This window comes from Rhineura floridana, chromosome 13 (genome assembly GCF_030035675.1).
Source record: "Rhineura floridana isolate rRhiFlo1 chromosome 13, rRhiFlo1.hap2, whole genome shotgun sequence".
NCBI lineage: Eukaryota > Metazoa > Chordata > Lepidosauria > Squamata > Rhineuridae > Rhineura > Rhineura floridana.
Window position 1 is genome coordinate 6,215,761 of NC_084492.1, and position 23,599 is coordinate 6,239,359.

Below are 23,599 nucleotides of genomic sequence, written 5' to 3' on the forward strand. Positions count from 1 at the left end.
CTATGTTGTCTAATTCTTTTTTTCTGATCTTTTTTGCCGCAAGGGCAAAAAGAGCCACCTTGTGGGTCACATAGCTGTTAACATCACTCAGGAGATATAAGGTCTCCTCCAGGGAGTTCCCATTTCCCTGGGACAACAAAGGTTTAATAAATCTCTCTCTTCGGTGATCGTATAGAGGGCATCTTAACATGTAATGCACAATATCCTCCACCTCTCCTAGATCACAAATACACAGTCTTCTTTCAAATGGCACTTTCTGATAACGACCATCCAGTACCGCTGTAGGCATAACTTGGAACCGGAGTTCCATGAAAGCAATTCTTAAGGGGGCTAGCCTTAATTTAGTCAGATAAGAAGCTCTAAAATGTTCTGTTTTCACTGATGCAAAGTAAGTAGAAAATCTGGATTTTTTGATTAGACACAAATCTCTTTTGGTGTCTATCCAAAGGAGCCAGTCCCTTAGGTGTCTTTTTTCTATGTCCACGAGATATTTTAGCTCGGGACGGTGGTAGCTATTTAAGAGGTTATGGGACATTAACTTCCAGTTATGGTTATTTTCTAACTCCTTATAACACAAAGTTGGTAAACGTTCCGTTATCAAAGAAGCAATTCGCTTAAAATAATTCAAGCGAAGCCACACAGCTTTTATCTTTATAGATGGCCAGCCAGTTTCTGTTCTCAAGAAAGCTGCAGGTGTTCCTGGGGGTAAGGAGTATAGTTTTCTAAAGAATTTATTCTGCACTATTTCCAGGGTTGTGATCACATTCGTATCTGCTCCCCATACCTCTACCCCATAGAGCATTTGTGTGACTACTTTACTGCCAAAGATCTTTAAGGCAGGTTCGATCAATTGTCCTCCCTTATTATAATAAAATTTCATTAAGGCTCCAATTGTTCTCTCTGCTTTCAGCTTAATCATCTCACTATGCCATTTCAACGAAAGGGACTCGCTGAAAACTATCCCTAAATATCTGAATGAGCGGACTTGTTCTATAGTTTCCAACTATATTGGCAGGATCCCAGATGGAAAATCCAGGTCACCAGTAATTAGCAAGAACCAGCTACGCCTCAGTCCTGCCTGCCTTCATGGGTAACAGAACCTGATGCCATATTGTCTTTTTTAAAATTTTATTATTTACTTTTTTTAATTGTTAGCTGTGAGGATATGACTTTTAAAAATGATTTTAGATTTTAATATTTAATTTTAATATTTTAATTTATTTTTTTTTACTTTAAGCAGCAAAGGTTGCATTCAACTCCTACTCACAGTAGACTTGTTGGAATGAATGAACCGAAGTTAGCCATGCCCATTAAAACTTTAATGGGTCTACTCTGAGTAGGAATAGTGAATTACCACCCAAGGTAAATCACATTTAGTGAAGGCAGAAGTCTTCACTCTTGGAAGCATTTTGAACAAACATTTCACACCAGATGCAAACACAGTTCTAGTTTTTTCAAGAATGAAATAAATGGCTTTGAGAGAATCTGTTATAATTCTGTATTTTTCTTTTCTTTCCAGTCTGTATATTCAGTCAATTTTGCTGCCACTGGAAATTTATGCAATTTGTTTTCACATTTGGCAACAGCAGGCAGGGGGTGGGTGGATGATGTTTTCCAAACTTGTGCAAAAAAAAAAAAAGAAGCATCTTGCCATGGTGATCATATTGTTGCGCGGCTCCCCAATCTCCAAGCGGTGAGATTTCAGAGGTCCCTGTGCTCATCCAGGGTTTGGTTTCCTTGGGAAGAAGGTCAGCAGAGACTGTGGTGTCTTTATGAAATATGAAACCTGAGCTTAGGATGGAGGGGTTCAAGGCATCAGCAGTCCAATATCCAGCTTTTCCATCAGTGTTACAGGAGGCATCCTAAACCCTCTCTGCCTGCCTCCAGTTCCCAGCCATTTCCAGACAGTTTAAAAACACTCAAATCACAAACCTCTGCTAGCGGCCAGGAGGGGGGGAAGGCTCTCATGCAGAGTTTAAATGACAAAAGGATCTTCCTGGCTCAATCACTAGTTGCTGGGCACCTGAAAGACCCATTAGCAACCTGGCCACACTATTAGCTTAACAAAAGAAATTCATCTGGCCAGCAGAGCCAGCCCCAAGGCATAGGATTCCAAAACAGAGGCTGGAAGGGGACTCAGAGGGATCATCCATTCCAATCCCTATACTCATAACAATATGTAAAATCATCCCTTGTTGATTTTTTTTTTTTTGCTGAGTTAGACAGCTGTCAGATTGAAGACAGAAGCTAGGAGTGCTGGGGCAGGCCTAGCAGCCTAGCAGGGTTCAGCCCAACCCAGATACCAGGGAAAGAGGCATAGGACCTCATGGAGAACCCCAGTAAAGCTGAGGACCCAGAGAAACCCCCAAGAATTCCCCCATCTCACGGATGCCTCACGTACCCACCCCCCATAACCCCTCCACCCACATCTGCAGCCCTGGCTGGACTCCCAATTCTTCCCCTGTACACCATGAGCTTCAAGAGCACAGGTGACAACAGAACAGGTGGGAAGCCCAGTCACAGTAGGATGACTCTGTTGTCACCATCAGGGGTCTCCCCAGGAGGAAAGGTTTAGGGAGGAGGAAGAAGTTGCAATAGATAAAAATGACGCAGCAGATGACTGGAAGAGAAGGAGCGAGGCAGTAAGGATATAAGCCTCTCAGGCTGCAATCCAACACACACTTACCTGGCAGCAAGTCCCATTGAACCCAATGGAGCTTACTTCTGAGTAGACGTGCACTGGATTGCAGCCTCAGTCTCCCCTGGACTCTCGCCTTGCCGGATTAACAGCTCTCTACAGCGCTCCTTAACGCCTGGTTCACTTGCTGGGCTCCGGATCCTACACTGGGGGGTGGTCATGGACTCAGGGTCTCACCAAGCTAGATCGTTTCACAGCTGGCTCCCTCATCTCTCTCTTCCAAAGGAGGCTGGCAGCAGAAAAGGAGAAGACATGGGTGCCCAGTCCTCTTCTCCAGCCTTGCAGGTGTTCTGGCTGCTAGTGCTGGCCTTTCTGCTACCTGCCAAATCCCTCTTTCATAGGAAGAAGCTCTTCCATGGCTTTCCCTCTCTGTTGGGGTCTCTCACTTGTACTCTGTCCTTGGCACTCCGCTAGTCTCCCTACATGCACTATTGGGGGCGTAAAATGAGACCAAAATCATGGTGATTTGAGAGTCTAAGATTCCTTCTACAAAAACATACCTCCCCTTCGCATCTATAAAATGCAGTTCTCCAACCAAGCAATCTGCAAAACAATGCATTTCCTAGCGTAAAATGTGCAACAACAAAAAAGAGACTATGTTGGTGAAAATAACAAAAATGTATTATATTAGGGGAAACTGCTTTGGAAAAATGTGTGTATTATGGGAAATGGCATACAAAAAGGTGTATATTAGGAGAAATTTGAACTATAAAGCTGATAAATTTTCATGACTTCTAAAAAATAACAATAATTGGAAACTGATGTGGAAATGCGGAGAACCAAACTGGGAAAATAAAAAACAGAGATTAAACAAACTGACAGTTTCACCCATCCCTAGGTAGTAAAGAACAAGACAAGAGGTCCAAGTCCAAAAAGAGGGCTAATCTACGTGGGAGCATTTCTTTGCAGCAAATACAATGGCTTTACCTTCATTATGGACTTGCACCGTCTGTACTTCTTGCTCAGTGTTAGCTGCCAATCACTTTTCCCCATTCAACAGAAGGAGGCGTTCCTCCAGGAAGGATTAGTCTCACTGTTTCCTTGTGGCCTAGCCCTCTAATTATACATTTCCACTCCCTCTGGTTGCTAGATGACTGGGCATGCTCAGTCTGTTCTACCAGCTGCACTAGATTCCTTTAAAAAAAAGTGGAAGAGCAAATATCTGTGTTTTCAATGCCTATGGCTGGTAGGATACAGCTGAAATACATAATTTTTAAGCAGTGTTACATTTTGTGCAGAAGTTAGGGGGGAAAGAAAACAAAGGCATCATTTGCAGCAATATAGAAAAGGCCAGCAGAACGGAGGACAGCAGCTGGAAGTTACTTGTCAGCCCACTAGGAAACAAAATGAAAGCAGGAAGGAAGGAGGCAGTGGGCATGGAGAGGGGAACGATCAACACACCCACCTAAAAGCATTGGAGCAAAGCGTCTGCAACCACTAGAGAAATTGAGACTTTTTTTCTCCCCTTTTTGTATTATCAGCAGATTGGGTTAGTACGGATTTACAGGGAGTAAATGTTGCAAATTTAAAGGAGATGTCAGTAGCACCAAACACACAGTAAACCACCGTGTAGATGACCCCAGAGAAACCCTTATCTCTCTTATTTTCCTGCAAAATTATCCTCAAATTTATAACCCACCGTACACGCCAAGGTCATATTTTCTAAAAACGAAAAGCTGCAGAGGCGAGTGGATTTCGAGGGGAGAAGCAGCAGTGGAAGAGGATGCTTTGCTTTTCAACACTCAGGCAATCTGGAGCACAGAAACAGCAGATGGGGAGCGACAGTAAAAGATCCCCTCCACCTGTGCTTTCTCTGCTTAAAATCCTCTCCTGCACACGTTCTTTTTTAAGAAGCCTGTGGCATCCTGAAAGAATAACAGATTAACTGTGGCAAAAAAGTTTACGTGTCATAATGCGTTCATTAGTCTTGGAGGCTAAAACAGAATCCGAGTCCTGCGGCACCTTAATTTACTTTAGCTTGCAAGGTATTGGCTTGGATCAAAGGGATAGAACTGGGCTCCTTCATGAGGAAGGGTGGGATATAAACTCAGTAAATAATAATTAATACTAATAACTCCCTTATGAGGAAAGGTTGCAGCATTTGGGGCTTTTTATGCATGGCATGGAGAAAGTGGCCATAACACTAGAACTCATGGACATCCAATGACGCTGAATGCTGGAAGATTCAGGGCAGACAAAAGAAAGTACTTCTTCACACAGTGCATAGTAAAATTTTAAAAGATTAGACGAATTCATGGAGGATAAGGCTATCACTGGTTCCTAACCCTGATGGCTATGCTCTGCCTCCATGGTCAGAGGCAGGATGCTTCTGAATACCAGTTGCTGGAAGCCACAGGAGGGGAGGGGGCTCTTGCTTTGCTTAGGTCCTGCTTGCGACCTTTCCAGAGGCATTTAGTTGGCCACAGTGAAAACAGAATGCTGGACTAGATGCGCCCCTTTGGGCCTGATCCAGCAGGCCCTTCTTGTGTTCTTATGGCTTAATCTGCCATGATTTTATAGAATCATAGAATAGTAGAGTTGGAAGGGGCCTATAAGGCCATCAAGTCCAACCCCCTGCTCAATGCAGGAATCCAAATCAAAGCATTGCCAACTGATGGCTGTCCAGCTGCCTCTTGAATGCCTCCAGTGTCGGAGAGCCCACTACCTCTCCAGGTAATTGGTTCCACTGTCGTATGGCTCTAACAGTTAGGAAGTTTTTCCTGATGTCCAGTCGAAATCTGGCTTATTCCCTTTGTATTTGTTTATTCCCTTTGTATTTAGACTCTCTATTTAAATCTGCACCTTTCTGTTTCTGCAGTATTCCCATTTGCACCCCCTGCACTGTTTATGTTAAGCCTTGTCACATGACACTTTCAAGTGGAGTTCTCTTTCAAGTTTGGAGAAGGTTCCCCTCTGAAGCTGTGGTTGTTTGAAGAGGAGTTTGTGGGGTGGAAGGGACAGTTCTTTCTGCCGGTCAAGCAGCCGTGTCATCCGACCTAACACTAAGCTTGCTCACACTGTGATAAATGAGATATATAGTTTGGGAACTATAGTATGTGTAGTGTTAATATGACACAGCAGAAAATGGATTAACCTGAATTAACTGAGAAGCAGAAAAGCAAAATTCCTCTATGGATACTAAAAGTGCCTGAGAAGGCCAAAATGCTTAGTTGCTGTTTGATGCTCAAAATGCTAGCTTACCAATGAAACGGGACACCTTCCAAGAAGATAGGGACTGAGTGAAGAATATGCTGTGCCTGGGGGAGGTAGGAACAGCAGAGGGAGCGTTCAGGATTAGAACACTGTAAATGCAGAAGGCAATGGAGCTCTCTTGACAAGAGTTGCTAACAAGGTGGGAGGGGCTGTGTGTAAGGAGAACTTGGGAGCCAATATATTAATGTATCTGTGTAGCTATGCCTCAGACGGGTTTTCAGACATGAGTCGGATACCTGATCTCTCTTTTGCAAAAGAAATTAATAAAGGTGTTGTCTTATATCTGGTTTCTCATCTGGTGATTATTGGAGCTTCCTCCAGATGCAAAGGGCCTTTTGGCGTAACAACACCTACACATGCTTCACAGCAGCATTTCCAGGCAAAACTGGTTGCTGACCTAGAGTGATAAGGATCGGTTTCAGACTGCTCCCTCCCATGCTTCAGGGAGAGATACCAGGACAACTGGTACAGTCAAGAACCAGGAACCAAAAGTGTCCCTCTTTAGAAAAGGGAGTCAAAGAATGCTATAAGTCTGGATCTGCAGTGTGGCCTGTTGAGGGATGAACTAGATCCTAGAAGAGATGTGTGACTGCTACAGAAAAAATCAGTCTGGTGACATGACTAACTATGCGCCCAAGCCTGGGATTTCTACTAAGTCAAGCCATGTCAAGTCCTTGCACTTGGAGCACGCCTGTCCCCAGAAGTCTGGAGCCAAAGACCTGGGGGCAGGAGGCATGAGATAGCATCACATTGCCAGAGTTTGGCTGGAGGGTAGGAGGCGTGAAAGGGTGGAGTCACCTTCAGGGAATGAGGCAACAGAAGCTGGAAGTTTAATCATCAGGACTGAGGTCTCTTATGAAAACTAAACAAAACCATTTTGTCATTCGATTACAACAGTTTCTAGTTTTGTTTCCTAACAGAAGGAACAACAGACATGCCATCACAGCCCTGAAGCCTTGTTCCATTTTTACATGCATATGCACGCATGCACACACACACAGTCCACTTATGCATCACCAAAAAGAGAGATTTGCAAAAAGTGTGCATATGCCCATTTATACATACAAATGCACATGTAGAAACAAATTGCTAGAGGGCCACAGGTTCCCCGCCCCCGATTTAAATACATCTCCCTACACAATGGAGAAGACGGTGAGCTGCTGTGTACCTGCTCGGTCCGCTGCTCACTGTTGATAAGCACCTTCAAGGGTCCTGTCGTCTCCCTTCTTAGGGGCCTTTCTGTCTTTTAGCCAGATCTGGCCCAAACAGCCCTTAAAACAAGACACTTTCAAACAGACGGCCGTCCTCCAACAGCCTTCTGAATAAAAGAATATCTTCAGAGGATACTTGACCACTCTACACACACACGCGCACTCACACACACACCAAAAACTCTTAAGATGAACTTCATGGGTTGCAGAATCCAAGGCTGTAAAGGTTAAAAAGCTTCACAAATTTTTGTACATCCATAAAAACACAAATAAATGACAAGCTGGCAGATACATCAGTGGATTAAAAAATACACTAAAAACAACTTTTTCAAATCTGAGCAAATGAACGGGCTTTGCCCAACTCCTAACAGCAAAGAATATTGCTGAAGGCAAGTCTTGCCAGGGGCGGGGGCACTCTGCTTCACCCAGGAGCCAAAGCTGAAAGAGCCTTCTGCTTCTATTTCCATGGCCACGACTAAAGCAGAGAAATGACACATGGTCTCTGATGAGTGCAGCATCTCACATCTCCTGTTCTGTAACTTCTGGTTCAGCCTTGGCCAACTTGGTGCCCTCAAGATGTTCTAGACTACAACTCTTCCTGGGGCTGATGTAGTTCAGAAAATCTGGAGGGCACCAGCCTGGCCAAAGCTGCTCTAATACAATGCATGTGGTGACTCATGATATTGCACTGAGAGAATTTCCACACACCCCTTGCAAGTGTCCGCTAATGCAGTAGACTGTGGAAACGCAAAACCTTGGGGGTGGGGGGCACAGCTGCTTCCAGCGACAGCCAGGAAGAAGAGGCTGGTCCACTGTGGCTAGTGGGCCACTCCCCTACCAACCTTAGCCAGCCCAGCGAGGGCTGGCGCCAGAGGGCAGTCAGGTTGGGCCCTGGCCAAGGGCCCCTCTTTAGGGTGGGAGGGTAGCACTCCCGTTCCACAATCCATCACGGTGTCGACTCCCGACACTGCTGCAGATCGCAGAGAGGGAGCTCCCAGGCACCCACACACAAAGAGACTATGCGGGCTTCAATAAGCCTGCCCACACACCCCACCTACCTCTCCTGGCGCTGGGAATGCTGTAGCATAGTGTAGTGTGCATGTGTACCATCAACTAAGATGGCGGCAGGGGCATCAGCCCCCTTAGGGAAGCCCCCACCACCATCTTGGTTGATGGCAGCCATGCACACACAGCACGCAAGTGGTTAACGTGAGGCAATAGGAGAGGTAGGAGAGGTAGGTGAGGTGGGTGGGTGGGCCCCACGGGCCCAGGGCAGCTGGTGCCCAAGTGCCCAGTCATGCCTGGTGCCGACCCTGCAGTCCACACCCCTGCTTGCCATTCTTACTTATAATCAGTCCTGCTCCTCCTTGGTCTCAGCGCTACCCTTGTACAACCCAGCAGGGAGGGGGAGGAGGGGAACGATGCCAGAGTTTGTTGGCTCAGCCTGCCATTGGCTCTGCCTCTGCCTAATGTTGGGCTTCGTGCCTTCCCACTCCACCAGTCCCAAAGGGCCCCAGTCCCAGCTGCAGCCATCCAGTCCTTGGAGTATCCCGTACCTGCCAAAGGCTGCATCCGGCCCAGCACAGTTCTCCAAATAAGCTCATGAAACTATCATCCAGAGCCATATCGAAGCCTTGCAAAAGGCAACAGGTATTCAAAGGATTTTCACACCTTGTTCACCTTGCCTAAAGGAGGCGTTAAATTGTCTGGGAATGGATTTAATTAGAGCTACTAATTCAAATTAAAGCTACTAATGACAGGCTGCTTTCTTCCACAAAATCAGCTGCTTTCTAACTTAGTATATAACAACATCCCCAGGGACAGAAAAGCAAGCAGACCTATGAGCGTCCAGGTGCTCCTCCTTGAAGATTGGGATCAGGCTGCTCTGCCGGAACGGATGGTTTTCTCCCACAGTGACTAGAAGCAGGGTGGGAATGAATCTCTTTTGCTTCAAGAGTTTTTTCTTCTAAAAAGGACAATCATCCAGTCAGGGCCATTGTAGACTATCTATCTAGGAGTACCCATCAGTTGTTTCCACAGGAAGCTATTCTCCCAGGACTGACACCACTCGTTCACTCATTTGTTCCCAGGAACTCAGATGCTGCTGCTCTCAACTCAGCACATTTCCATTCCCCCCCCCAAATTAGGGTGACCTTTTATGCATTGTCAAAAAAGAGGGCACAAGAGGACACATATTTGCATAAAATTAACATATGCTACTTTATAAGCATAGATGCAAATTTTTAAAAAATGACTATAACTTCAATAGAAAGACAGTAGCTGTCACCATAGTGGGAAAGAATGTGACCAGGCAACCCACTGGTGTGGGTGGGTGTGCCCACCCATATGTACATACTCTGTCTGGCATACAGGTGCTCAGTGCTGATGGGCAACTCCAAGGGCTCTGTAGCTCTCTCTTCTTAGGGTTCTTCATCTTTACTCTGCACTTAGACAGAGGAGTCCTTCAAACAGAGGGCTGGCTGTCTCCTCTGTAAAGTAAGACTCTGTTTCAGATATCTACTGGGTGTTTGTAATCCTGGGTTATCAGGAATATTTGGAGCTACCAAGAGAGTCGTAGCACAGTCAACAGAGGTGTGAATGACATAACCCTCTTATCTCGCCTGGTTTGGGACATGGGCAAGAACAGCATGCAAGTTGCCTGCTCTTCCACCAAGACGGCAGCGCTGCCCCCGGCTCCACTACGGTGACTCCAGATGGGTGTCTTATCATGGGCGCATGCACCAACAAATGTACACTGATCTTCTACCTGCAGGTAATTATTGCTGTTCCAGATTTGTCTATGCGTCATATGTATAACTATGTACTCAGGGTTGATCACACAAGGGCACATTATCTTGACTTACTGACTCTCTCACTGCTTTGCAGAGCTTCCACAGAGCTTAGGTTCCAGGAGATGCCCTCTGCATACCCTGAAGGGAAATGTCTTGGCATTTCAGTTACAGAACAGAAATGTGTGTTTGGTTGTGACATTAGTCATTATTTGCTGTTTGTATGTGGATCCTAGAGGGGAAAAATTGTCATCCATTCTTAAGTTGTATTCAGACTGAACACCACTAGAAGCTGTAGTAGGGTTGCTAGCCAATAACCAACTATATATTACCTATATGATAGCCCGATTCGCACTACTAGCAGCTAAGAAGCTGCATTCCTACTGAATTAAAAATCAAAATTCTTAAGATTCCAGGATTTTACTTTTCTATAGGTTGGTCTAAACTGGAATGCCTGAAAGCCAATCCATTGAGATGTTTATAATAATTTCATCTTTTAAATAATTTTATTGCATTGAATTCGTTTAACACATTGTAATGGCCTTTGGCTATAGGTGATAAAGTTGTATGACGGACTGATGAATGACTATGTACAGACTCTCACGTGCCACTAGCGGATGAGGCAGAAGAAGACAGAGTAGTTGGAACAAGACTGTTCAAGAATACTATCCAAGCCTACATAGAACAGTACTCTTGCAGCTTTCTGCACCTAATTCAAGAAGGAAACCAAAGGAGGATGTGCGCCACAGGAAGTGGGAGTGGTGCCACAGTGCTAAGTCATACAGCACCAGATTCAAGGCTGTATATTGCCAAGGCGCCTTCAGAGAAGGAGTAAAAAAAAACAAAAAACACCCCAAACAGCTATGGTTTGAAAAATTGTGGGATTTAAGCATGAAGCTATAGATCTCAAACAAATTGCTACAGATGCTGTGTGACCATCCAGAGGGCACTGAGGTGCATTTCAATCAATACTGAACAAGTCTGACTGCCATTCTCCCTAGACAGGGAGTCACGTAGACAATAGAGAATAGTGCTGTTGTAGTGAAAATATGCCAAGGACACTGATATTGCAGGAATGGAGGGAGGATGGATGGTACAGTAGGGCCCCGCTTACCGGCGCTTCACATTCCGGCATTCCGCTAATGCGGTGGCAGGAAATTCCCCCTTTTAAAGCCAATTTAGCGATTTTACAACATTTTACAACATTTTCGCGTCATTTTCGCACGACGGCCCCATTATAGTCTATGGGTCCCACTTTACGGCGATTTCCACTTTACGGCGGGGGCCTGGTCCCTAACCCGCCGTATAAGCGGGGCCTTACTGTACAGGGGGCAGAGCATCATTGTAGCATTGTAACATAGAATAAAGCAATGTAACTGTTGCCATGATTGTGACGGAGGTAAAGGTATATAACTGTCTGTAACTAACCACCATTTTAGGGAAGAGAGTTGAGTCCTGTACTCTACTCTGGCTAAGCGCTTAGCTAAATAAACAACCTTAAAACAGGCTTTGGCTTCATTATTAAGTCTCCTCAAAAAAAACTCAGTCGTAAATTCCACGACAGCACAAACTAACTTGAATGCGGGAGCGCGTTTGACCATCCCCTTACTGCAAACAAATCATCCCAAATGCACATTAAAAGATCCACCTGGAGGAGGCACGGTATGTCCTGCTAATGCCTCCCTTTTCATTTTAATCCACTCATTTCGGCACTCAGGAACACGTGCCCAAGCTGTCCATACAGATGTTAACACAGAGGCACAATTTTGCCATGACTATCCTCCCCAGCACCAAGACTACTTGCCCTCACCCCACCTTGCCACGCTTGATGGGGATGGGACATGGTGGCATTGGTTTTGATCCTTGCTAATGCTAATTTTAGCTCTTCTGTGTCTTTTTTGCTTCCTCTCTGGAAGCAGCTGTGAAAATGAAGGTAACTGTACTTCAGCAAGCATAGGTATCAAACAGGTACAACACTTGGCAAGCAGCTGCAATCACCTGCAGCTCCCTCTTCGGTTGTCACACTTGACGGCAAGCCCTACGTATTGTGTGACATGGCCATTAGAAGCCTTACCCAGAGCTGCCACTCCGTATTATGGAACTGGCTAAATTTCAAGTAAAACACTGGGGGGGGGGGAAGCCTCTCATAAAAGTTGGCTAACCTCTGCATTGGCATGGCTTGACTTTGCGAGTGTGAGTCAGGGAAAGCAGCAAAACGCTGACAGGCATATGCAAAACACCCCATTGCTTGAGTTGGGTTAAAGGCAGGGAAATTAACAATTGAAATGAACAATGTCAAAGACAAAAGCACTCAAGGAATGTGCAGAGCAAGACTGGTGAAGGTTTTGGCCTGGGACTAGAGGGCTAGACAGAGAAGTCTGGAGGGGCAGATATGGCCCTCAGGCCTGAGATTCTCCACCAAAGGTGAAGCTAGGCAGTTTTGGGCCCTGGACAATGGTTTTACGGGGGGAGGGGCTTCAGGTGGCCATGTGTGCAGACTCAGTTATGAATCACACAATTAATGTTTCTCTTCTTCTCCCACCCACCCCTCATTCCACACTTTACAACTGCTTCTACGTTCCTGATATGCAAAGCAAAAACAAACCCTGTGTCAACCTGACGATACCCCCCCAAAAAAGAAATTCTCCGAGGAGGAGCAGTTTTGCATTTTAAAATCACAGCACCATCATGGTTACAGAAATAAAACTGAGTTTGCTTTTGCTGCCTTGATGCTAAACACATTTACTTGAGATTAAGCACCATTTTGTTGTAAAAAAGGGTAATAAATTGTAAACATTAAAATAATACAGTGAGCATCTGTGAGCATGTGCATGCCTGGCCAGCCACCCCAATTATAACAGATTTTTAAATAAGTAGAATGAATGCTCTGGTGGCCAGCATCAGCCTTGTTGTGCCCAGGCCCAACCACGTACTTATTCAAAGCCTGCCTGCATCATAGCCTCTGACCCAACTGCAACACTAGATGTAACATTCCAATCAAATATGGTCTCAGACACGATGCAAAAATGACAGCAGCATAATAGAACTATATCAGAGGAAAATGTGCATAAAAATGAATATATTCATGAAAGTAACATAAAACTGCATCATACTAGGAGTAACTGCTTGCATAAATGTGTTTATTAAGAGTTCGTATGCTAACGAATTTTCATGAGGATTAAATTTTTCCCCCTGCAAAATACTGCAGAAATGTGGAGAACTGAACTTCAGACTGGAAAAATGAGGAATGGCAAGAACCAAAATGGATAGATCCTTCCCTCCCTAGGGATTGCTAAAATTTATATATTAAGAACAAACATAATATTTGACAAGAGGATGACCCTCTTGGGTGCATCTTTGATAGGGCCAGCACCAGCTTGCCCCGGGCCCCAGCATGTGCAAGCGCACACATGCACGAGCAGCCGTGCGCGTGCTACACCTACCTGTCTCCTGTCTTTTGCGGCTATGTGGGCTGCACGCACAGCACTACCAAGATGGCGGCCACGGTTTCCCTAAGGGTCTGAAGCTTCCGCAGTCTTGGCTGATGGCACTCATGCGTGCTACGTGCGCGCATCTCTGCCGTCAACCAAGATGGCGGCAGGGGCATCAACACCTTAGGGCAGCCTTTCCCAACCAGTGTGCCTCCAGATGTTGTTGGACCACAATTCCCATCGTTCCTGACCATTGGCAATGCTGGCTGAGGCTGATGGGAGTTGTGGTCCAACAACATCTGGAGGCACACTGGTTGGGAAAGGCTGCCTTAGGGAAACCTTGGCCGCCATCTTGGTTAATGATAGCACTGCACACGCACTGCACACAGCCACAAAAGAAGTCAGCAGAGAAAGGTAGGTGGAGCAAGGGAATGGCAAGTGGCTTGGAAGCTCTGTGGATTGTGGAAGGCGAGCGGCCTCAGCCAGGGCCCCACCTAGCCGCCCTTTGGAGCCGGCCCTGATCTTTGAAATCTGATTACCACCCCTGCACTTCCAATAACAGGTTATTTAATATTCTTGAGGTCAGGAAATTGTATAGCAAAGAGACCCATTATATAAACTTATCTCTGAGGCCAAATTTGTCGATCACGTATCTCCCCCCAACCCCCAGGAAAGGCCATTCAGCCTTGTCAAATGTCTCTGTGCATCTAAAAACATAAAGACCACTCTTTATTTTTTCCTTTATGGCCTTGATAATGTACAATTTACATATGTTGCATGAAAGTTTCCTGTTTTGAACAAAGTCTGTTCTTCAAAGAACTTATCATTAGTTATGATACCAACTCCGAGGTGGGAGGGGACAGAGGGTGCATTGGATGGTTGTATCTTTTTTCTGTATTTTGTTATATAATGCAATAACAGTTTTTAAAAAAACTAGTTGTGATACCATACTTGATGTTGATACCTTATAAACGGCATTTAAGAATGAAATCGGATGATACGACTTTTGTTAAAACAACAAAGCATTTTGTGACATCTTAAAGAGCAACAGAACTATTATGATTCAAGCTTTCATGGATGCACTTGTGTTTACTTCATCAGAGGCATGAAGTATAATCCTCATTTGACAGGTTTGTATATAGTTTATAATGTAAATAAATACAATGTAAAAGTTGGAGTTCAATAGCAAGGAAATGCAAAAAGTACAGCCGATGACAAGTACAAAAATCCATGATGGGTTGTAATAGACATTTTCCTTGTTTTGGAATCAAGACCACTGCAGCTTCTTTCCATGAGCTCAAAATCTGACTTATGAAGTCCCAAATGTTTTAACCTTTCATCCTAGGGGATGAAACTTTGTGCATGCTCAGGAACATGTTGCACCTTGAGCTAGAATGTGTCATCATGTGCCACTTCCTGCTCTGCCTCAAGCGGCAAAGTGTCTTGGGCTGGTCCTACACATCAGAGAGTTTCTCCAAACATGTAAAAAGAAAAGCTAGAGAGGACACCATCACCACCTTGAAAGCAACCCTTTCTGCAAGCTTCTTCCTAAGTAGGGATGGGGGGAAATTCGATTCAGTCCACTTTTAAAGCTGAATCTATGAAATCCATCGTTTCCAAAACAATACGAGACGGAAACACAGCCATCTTTCAAAATTTGCACTTATCCAAATTTTGTGATGCCAACCAAACAATGTTTACAAAATGGTTACAAAAATGCATATATTAGGGGAAACTGTGCATGGAATTGGATATATCGGTGAAAAGAGCATACAAAATGGATAGGATAATGTATATTAGGATAAATGGCTTGCAAAAATCTGTACGTTAGTCAAAACTGCCTACAAAAATGTGTTTATTAGAAGATTTTATTAAAATCTTAATCTTTATTAAAATGCTGAAGAATTTTCATGAGGATTAAAAAAAAAAGCAAAATGCAGAGAACTGAATTTTAAGATTGGAAAAGATGAGACATGGAGAGAAACAAAATGGACAGATCCTTCCCTCCCTACTCCTGAGTGGAAGAGAAGCCATCTCAGGGCTCATCCAGACGGAGCGGGATAATCCAGGTTTTCCATACCCGCTCTGTCAGCTGAGAGTCCTCACTTGCCCCTTTTCCCGCTCCTTTCCCGCTTTTTGCTGATATTAAAAACACGCTTTTTTACCGGCCGCACACGCAGCCCGAACATGCGGCATCTTCTCGCTTTTTTCCTATCCATGCCCACGACACATCTGATTCGTTGGGAAAATATGACGTCTGCTCCCCTCTCCCCTTCCACTGCTATCAGTTCTGCACATGCGTGCTTGAACGCGGAAGCACAAAAAGCTGGCGGTCATGGCCCAAACCGAATTTGGAGGTGGCGGCCACGAGTCCTCCCGTAGCCTGTGGGGCCCTGGGCAAAATCATAGGTGGCTGATGAAAGGGCGGCGGGCAGAACAAAGAACCCACTCAGGCAGGGGATTCGCACCTCCCCCCTAAAAGCCGTGAGCACGCCTGCTTCACAGCTGATGAGCTGGAATCGGGCAGCACAAGGAATTCACTCAGGGGATTCAAACCTCCCGCCAAAGTACCTCACACACAAAGTACCGATTCACAGCTGATGAGCAGAGAGGGGGGAAGCTGTCCAGCCACTCTTCTGGGGATGGGGGATGCCCCAAGAGCGGGAAGCGGCTTACAAGGCTGCACGGCTACAAAGGAGGAAAACATGCCACAGCCCACCAAGCTTCTCATCGCACACAAGCAACACCTACGGTTGTGGTGTCATACAACACCATGTCTGCTTGGCAAGTCTTGCAGAACTGCGCATTTGTGGTAAACCAGAATAGTTATTCCATTTGACAAGCGAGTTCTTGGATATTTCCCGTTTCAGCTTGCCAAACACTCCCTCTGGTTACAGTTAGCCATAAGTCAGGATCGCAGCTAATTCTGTTGCTATGGGCGAAAGGCTATAGCTCTGTGACAGAGCACCTATAGCAGCATATCTGCTTGGCAAGTCTCGCAGAAATGCGCATTTGTGGTAAAGCAGAAAAGTTACTCCATTTAGCAAGCGGCTTCTTGGATATTTCCCTTTTCGGCTTGCCAAACACTCCCTATTGCAGCCATTTATAGGCCCCAGCAAGTACATCATAATTGGGGCACAAAAGTGATTTGTGTTTCCCCTTCCAGTTTCCCCTTCCTTCTGCTGCTTTCACAAATATGCTTTCTTGCATTTCTGCAATCACGTTAATCCAAAACGGTTAAACAGCCCTGTTACACTCCTTTTTATATACACGAATGTCTCAATTCCCATATACTTTGGAAAGCAATGCAGCAGCGGTTCCCTTCACACAAAGAGTGTGCGCCGGGCTCTCTAGGAGGTCAGAGTGCCGGCCTCTACTTCCTGCTTCTGCGCAAACCTGCATTTCCACACCTGCGCAGTATATCCAACAGCACTGATTGGCCACGTTTTCCCGGGCAACGTTTCCACACAAGCGCAAACGTGCAAAGGACGGGATTGGCTGGAAAAGAGGAGGGGGACTGGGGAACCACCCCAGGACCGCCCATGCAACAGCGTCATCTCTTAAATCCGCGGTATTGCATCCGAGCGGCCAAAGGAACCGCGGATGATTCACGCTTTTAAAAAGTGTATCGCATTTTCCGCGGTTGTGCGAAAGTGGATTTAACCGCATGAAAATGCGCTTTTGCACTCGGTGTCATCAGGACGGCCGAAAAATAATGAGAACACAAAGCGGTCATGTCACACATTTTGCAGTCGTCTGGATGAGCCCTCAGACAGGCTCTGCATCACACTGAAAGGGGGAACACCCAAAAGAGAGAGGCTGGGACCAAATCAGCCACACCTCACTGGATGCCACACCTGGTGATAAAGCAAGCGCAGCCCTGCTGCCACTGCTGTTGGAGGGCCGACTGGGAAGGGACTTGATGGGATCTTAACAGAGCCTCCTGTGCCGTTAAACTACAGTGAACTCTCCAGAGCTCTGCCAGGAGGGAAGATAGGAATGCTGGAACAAGGTCAATAACTACACCCCCGTCAGTGGCCATACCCACAATGCCTGTGTTCCACCCTCCTTTTCAAAACAGCAGAAAGCACTGCAGAGCAAAACACCAGCCGGTTTGCTTCCTAGGTTGGCCCCGTGTAGGGCCCAGAGGCATAGTAGGAAAGAAAGGCTGCAGGTCCACTGTCTGCTCTGCAACACGCCCACTCTGTAAATATAGAGAAAAAAGAGATAGGGCAGGACTCTTCAAGTACTTGAAAGGTTGCCATACAGAGGATCTCTTCTTCACTGTCCCAGAGTGCAGGACATAGAATAATGGTCTCAAGTTGCAGGAAGCTAGATTTTGACGGAACATCTGAAAAAACCTCTGAACTGTTAGGGCAGCACAAAAATGCAACCAATGACCTAGGGAGGTAGTGGGTTCCCCAACACTGGAGGCCTTCAAGAGACAGCTGGACAGCCACCTGTTGGGGATGCTTTAATATGGATTCCTGCACTGAGCAGGGCACTGGATTGATGGCCTTATAGGCCCCTTCCAACTCTATGATTCTAGGATTCTACCCCCACCTGTAAGGGAAGAAGATGGGAAGCCCAATAGGGATGAGCAAATCTGTCTATTTTGGTTTCTCTCAGTTTCTCATTTTTCCAGTCTTAAATTAGCTACTGCTCAAAGGATCATGGGAGTTGTAGTCCAACCACAGTTCTACATCAGTCTGAGATTTTTTTTTACCCTCAAAGCTCCTTGCAAACAATTCAGAGTGGACTTATGAAGGGCTGAAAACTCCATTTCTTGGAGTTCATGTTAACAGACCCCTGACAACACAAAAAACCTCCAGTGGATGGCTACCTGAGGATATGACACAGTCAGAGAAGAGACCCTGCTTTGCCGCCCTCACCCTACTGTGCGGTACAATTATGATGTTTTACTTGTGCCTGATCAGCTTCACAGCACGGCTTTCGCCACTTGCGCTCTAGCCGTCATCCAGCCTGTTTCATTGCCATTAGCTCACTGGTATACCAAGGTGCAAACTGGGCTGCACAATGCCGGAGAGGGCACTCAGGGGCAACCTCATCAACAGCCCAATGCGCCTCGCTGTTCCAAGTGTGACAAGGGCTTCAACAGGGTCACCTGCTCTATCTACTGGGACTCCCCCAGGGCATTCAGGAATCCTGTGGGTTCCATTAGTCTCTGGGGGCGGACCATCTTAATCTGTCCACCACCCCTGCAGGGGAGGATCGGAGCCATAAGTCTAAACTTCACCCGGAAGTGGTCTGACCATGACAATGGGGTGACATCCACCCCCACCCATCTCCAGACCACCCCTCCATCTGGAGCAAGAAACAATTGAGGGTGTGCCCTGTGTGTTGAAGTTGAAGAACACTGTTGTAGACAATGCAACACAATACTCCATGCCTTCTAGGCAGGTGGCCACCCTGCTGCCCCTCCCATCCCACCTCTTCCCCTTGCAGCCCCCGTAGTGCCAGATGATGGCAATACACTTGCTAGTGCTGCTGTTCCTCTTTGCTCTCCTTCACCTTTATGAGGAAAACTTATCCCTTTCCCCCCCCCACTCCCTCACTGCACCCAACATCCAGGCAAAGACACAGATGTTATAGGAGGTTGGACCCAATGTCCTGTAGGACCCTGCAGAGCTGCGTTGCGGAACGGAGAGTTTTGAGCGAGCTTATGTGTGTGTGTTTGATTCTTTGCTAAGATTTTACCTTCCCTGCAAATTAGTCAGACAGAGACTTTAAGCTTTAAAATAAGAAATAACTACTGGAAGTACATGCTTGATAGGAAAGAGTCCTTACATCTAGCTAACTAACTATGTTGGAGCAGCCGGCACTGGTCCCAGTGCTAGCCCTTATGCTGGTTGAGAGGAGAGACAAAGGAAAGATGTCTGCTCCCCTCTCGAGAGAAAGAAAAACTGGTGGAAGGGGGGAAGGAACAGGGATCAACATCCTTTGCATATCAGTCTAGCAGGAAGGAAGAGACAGCCAGAGATCAAAGGACAGGTATAGCCTAGCAACCAAGAGGTCTCCTCTCTAGCTACGCCTTTAGCCCCATGCAGCCTCAACCCACAAGCTGGAGTTGAACCCCATATATTCCAACAGATGTAGACCCTGGAGGAAAGGGCAGAGAAGCTACCCAATGCCCACTGCTCACTTGTATCCTTACCCACTGGCAATATGCCCACTCGACCCTAGTTTCTCTCTCTCTCTCTCTCTCTCTCTCTCTCCACACACGCATGCACGCACGCATGCACTCACTCACACCTCGCCCTGGGTGTGCATGTATCCTCCGTTTGGGTCCCCTCCAATTTCATGCAAGCTCTCCTCCCTGAGCAATACGAAAACCTAACAGGCTCAACCAGCCACAAAGCTTCCCCCTGGCCCTCCTGACGCAAGCGAAGCTGTATTCACAGCTGGTGCCAAGCAGTGAAAGAGAAACCGAGCAGCAGCGTGGCAAATTCGACATATTACCAATGTGGCCTAGTGCTACAGCACATTAAAAGCAGGATTCTTTTTTTAAAAAAGGAAATTTCTGGTTGGAAAAGTTTCAGATTTTTGCAAGAAGCTATGGGCCATGCACAGATCACTAATGATGCTATGTGATCACCTTGAAAGTTTTGAGGACACAAATCATTTTGAATGCAGGAGCCTGTATGACACCACCAACAGCATCAAGAGCACAAATGATCCTGAATGCACATTAAAATAGCTTGTTTTATGATGTTTTTATGATGGCTTTAAATGTGATAATCAACTGGAGTTACTGTTGGATTGTTATGTTTTGAAATTATTTGAAACTATTGTTGTTTTTGAATTGATTGCTATTCATGTCATTTGCATTTTTGTGTTATTGTAAGCCACTTTGAGCATATTTATATGGAAAAATGGCATATAAATTCAAGTACCAAATAACAAATAACATTAAAATACCCACTTGGAGACACCCAAAAAGAGAATTAACAGCTCCAGTTGACTCCTGTGACACTCAATTGATTTGACACATTCTGTTTGAGATTACATTTTGGTTGCTTTCAGCCTTTTTCACCCTCATTAATTCCCATTTTATATATAGTTTCTACTCTCTTACCTGGTCTACATCCACTACTTTATATCTGGTATCCATCTCTTTGGCCTTTGTCACTTCCGGAGGACTGGCGGAGCTCCATTGTTTGAGACAGCTCTAGGGGACAAGAAGAAACAGAGACAATTGAGTGCAAAGTTCTACACCTAGGAAAAAAAACCCCAAATGCACAGTTATAAGATTGGGGATACTTAGCTCAGCAACACTACATGCAAGAAGGATCAGGATTGTTGTTGATCACAAGCTGAATATGAGCCAACAGTGTGGCTGCAAAAAAGGCCAATGCTATTTTAGGCTGCATTAACAAAAGTAGTTTCCAAATCACATGAAATATTGGTTCCCCTCTATTCAGTAATGGTTAGGCCTCATCTTGAGTACTGAGTCCAGTTCTGGACACCGCATTTTAAGAAGGATGCAGACAAGACTGAGGGGAAATATGACAGTACTCTTCAAGTACTTGGAAGGCTGCCACACAGAGGAAAGCCAGAATCTCTTCTCAGTCAGATTATTATTTCTGATATTCTCTATCTTTGTGGAATTTTGAAGTAGCCACTCTCCGCACCTGATTTCCGATTAATTCTTCTTCTTTTTTCCAGTTTGTTTTTTAAAAAATATTTGCTTTGAAATCATTGATAGTGTGAGTGATACTTTTATTGATCTGTTTTCTATGTGAGCTCTGCAAATGTGTATTCCCTTTCACTGATGTCAATGAAGTGTTGATTGTAATTGACAGACAGAAGGCAGCGGAGGGGGGGGAATGAGGTGTTGATTGTAAGCAGCAGGGGGGAAGACACCGACTTGATTATCTGCCTTAATTTGTTCTGCTATGCACTTGAAAAGGAATGTAAACAGGCAAGAATTACAGAAGTTCAGAATAAAGATCAATACCAGTGGAGGCTTCTGAATAAATATATATATTTACGGCTCCATCATATGCAAATCTCTTTATGGGTAAACTGGAACAGGAGATCCTCAAAAAGGCCATCAACAAACCACTTATATGGTGGCAATACATTGACAACATCTTTATGGTCTGGACAAATGGTAAAGAGCATTTAGAACAATTTAAAAAGTACATCAACTCTATCCATCCCTCTATTAAGTTTACATTTAATAGTTCAAATGACAATCTGCACATCCCTTTTCTGGATGTCCTTCTCACCATTGAAAACAACAAAATAGCCACTGATCTCTACAGCAAACCCACTGTTGCCCACACCTATTTAAACTGGAAATCCTGCCACCCTAAGCATATAAAGAAAAACAATGTGTATAGCTTAGCTCTGAGAATTAAACTTATTTGCAACACTGAAAATAAATACCAGAGAAGGATCAGTGAACTTAAAGAACAACTTCTTCTAAGAGGATATTCTCCACATATTATCAATTGCAACATCCACCGAGCCTCCATTCTGTCCAGAGAAAACCCCCTCCATCATACAGGGAGCAGAAAGCAACAGATTCCATTTGTGGTAGATTTCCATCCAGCATCTCCTAACTATCACTGAGCAACCAGGAAGACCTACCCATTGCTGGCAAACACTGAACATCTTACTAGAGCCATCAGCAGGCCTCCTGTTATAGCATTTTGCCAACCTTCTAATTTGCGCAGACTGTTGGTGAGAGCTGTGCTTAAGCCACCCACCACCAATCCAGGGTCTCATCCTTGTCACTCCAAATGCTGTATCAGCTGTGTGTACCTCAGGGAGACAGCTACTTTTATAAGCACTAGGACAGGCAGGACATATTACATCAAACAGAACATTATCTGCAGGTCCTGCAATATAATTTACATCATCGAACGCAAAAGACCAGGATGTCATATCCAATACGTAGGAAAAACCTACGCACGTGCTTCAGGAACCACAAGTTGGCAATCTTGACAAAAAAAGTGGAGCAACCAGTTGCAAAGCATTTTAACATTGAGGGTCACCGCCTGTTGGACTTTTCCATCACAGCAATAGAGATGCCAGCAGATCCAGCAGCATTGACTAAAAGGGAGAACTTTTGGATTTACTACTCTCTGGACACATTGGCACCACATGGCCTGAACCTGGAGGACAGTACCAGCATCACTTAGCTTCTGCTAATGAAGCCCCTCTGAGCAGTCCATCCTCAAAGCTCTATAACTGCCACCTTGGTAACAGCATTTGTATGTTGGCAGCTGATGAAGGCGGAAGCTGAAACGTTTTGTTAATATAATAAAAACCTCTGTTTGGTTAATCACAATTACGTTCATATATATATATGAAAAAATATCAGAGAGAAAAAGAATCCGATCATTAACGACCACTAGAGGCCAAACTTAAAAATGTAAAAAAGGAGAGGATTCCATCCCTACAAACACATGCTTTCTGCAGTCATTTCACACTAACTTATTAACTAACTGAGCATGGCCAATAGCTCTGTGAAGCATGCTTTGCTCCATTAACTTAAGAGCAGGGTGACCACTGAGGCCAGGAAGAAAAGGATATGAGCTTGCCGGCACGTTCAGATCATCATCTGACGCCCTACATCATGTTCCATGTCCAGGGACAATATTAGAAGCTATCACCACAAAAACTGCATGATACTTTGCCAGTAACATCATGGGAACCATGCAAATTAAAAAGAGATGTGAGTAACACCAAACATACAATAAACCACCGTGTAAATGAGCCCATGGTGTCTCTTCAGCTGGCCAGCGTCAGGTTTGGACTTAACAAACAGCAGAATCTGGCGGTGGTACCAAGGGTCTGTACCATCTCAGAGGACAGACGGAAGGATAGCCTTTTACAATCCTCCCACATCTAAAAAGAATCCCTACAAGAAGAGACCAGCTCATCACAGAAAGCAGATGTAGACCAACTGCCTTGCCACTGGGCAACTGCCTTTAGAAGGAAAGAGTATTCTACCTTCCAGGGAGTTTTTAGACAAGGAAACGTTGAAAAAGGTGTCACAGAGATTGAAAGTCAGCCTTCCTCAATCTGGTGCCCCTCCAGATGTTCCGGACTCCAACTTGCATCAGCCCCCAGCCACCCACCACACATAAACGTTAAAGTGAGAGGAGAGAATGCACACTTAAATCCATTTGGTGAGATGTCTCAGGTTTTCACAATCTGGCCTTCCGGAAGGAAGCTTTGCAGGAATGGAGCATGATATACATCAATATCCAGGGCTGGTGCCAG

The 23,599-nt window shown here is 45.2% G+C and overlaps 1 protein-coding gene across 1 annotated transcript in view; it reads right to left on the minus strand.

Annotated features, from left to right (window-relative positions):
* The window catches only part of FA2H (fatty acid 2-hydroxylase), a 101,334-nt gene that overhangs the window by 37,155 nt on the left and 40,580 nt on the right, over positions 1–23,599 (minus strand). The window contains exon 2 of the mRNA XM_061594259.1: positions 20,439–20,531. Within this exon, the coding sequence (XP_061450243.1) occupies positions 20,439–20,531 (93 nt within the window). The remainder of the gene's footprint in view (positions 1–20,438; positions 20,532–23,599) is intronic.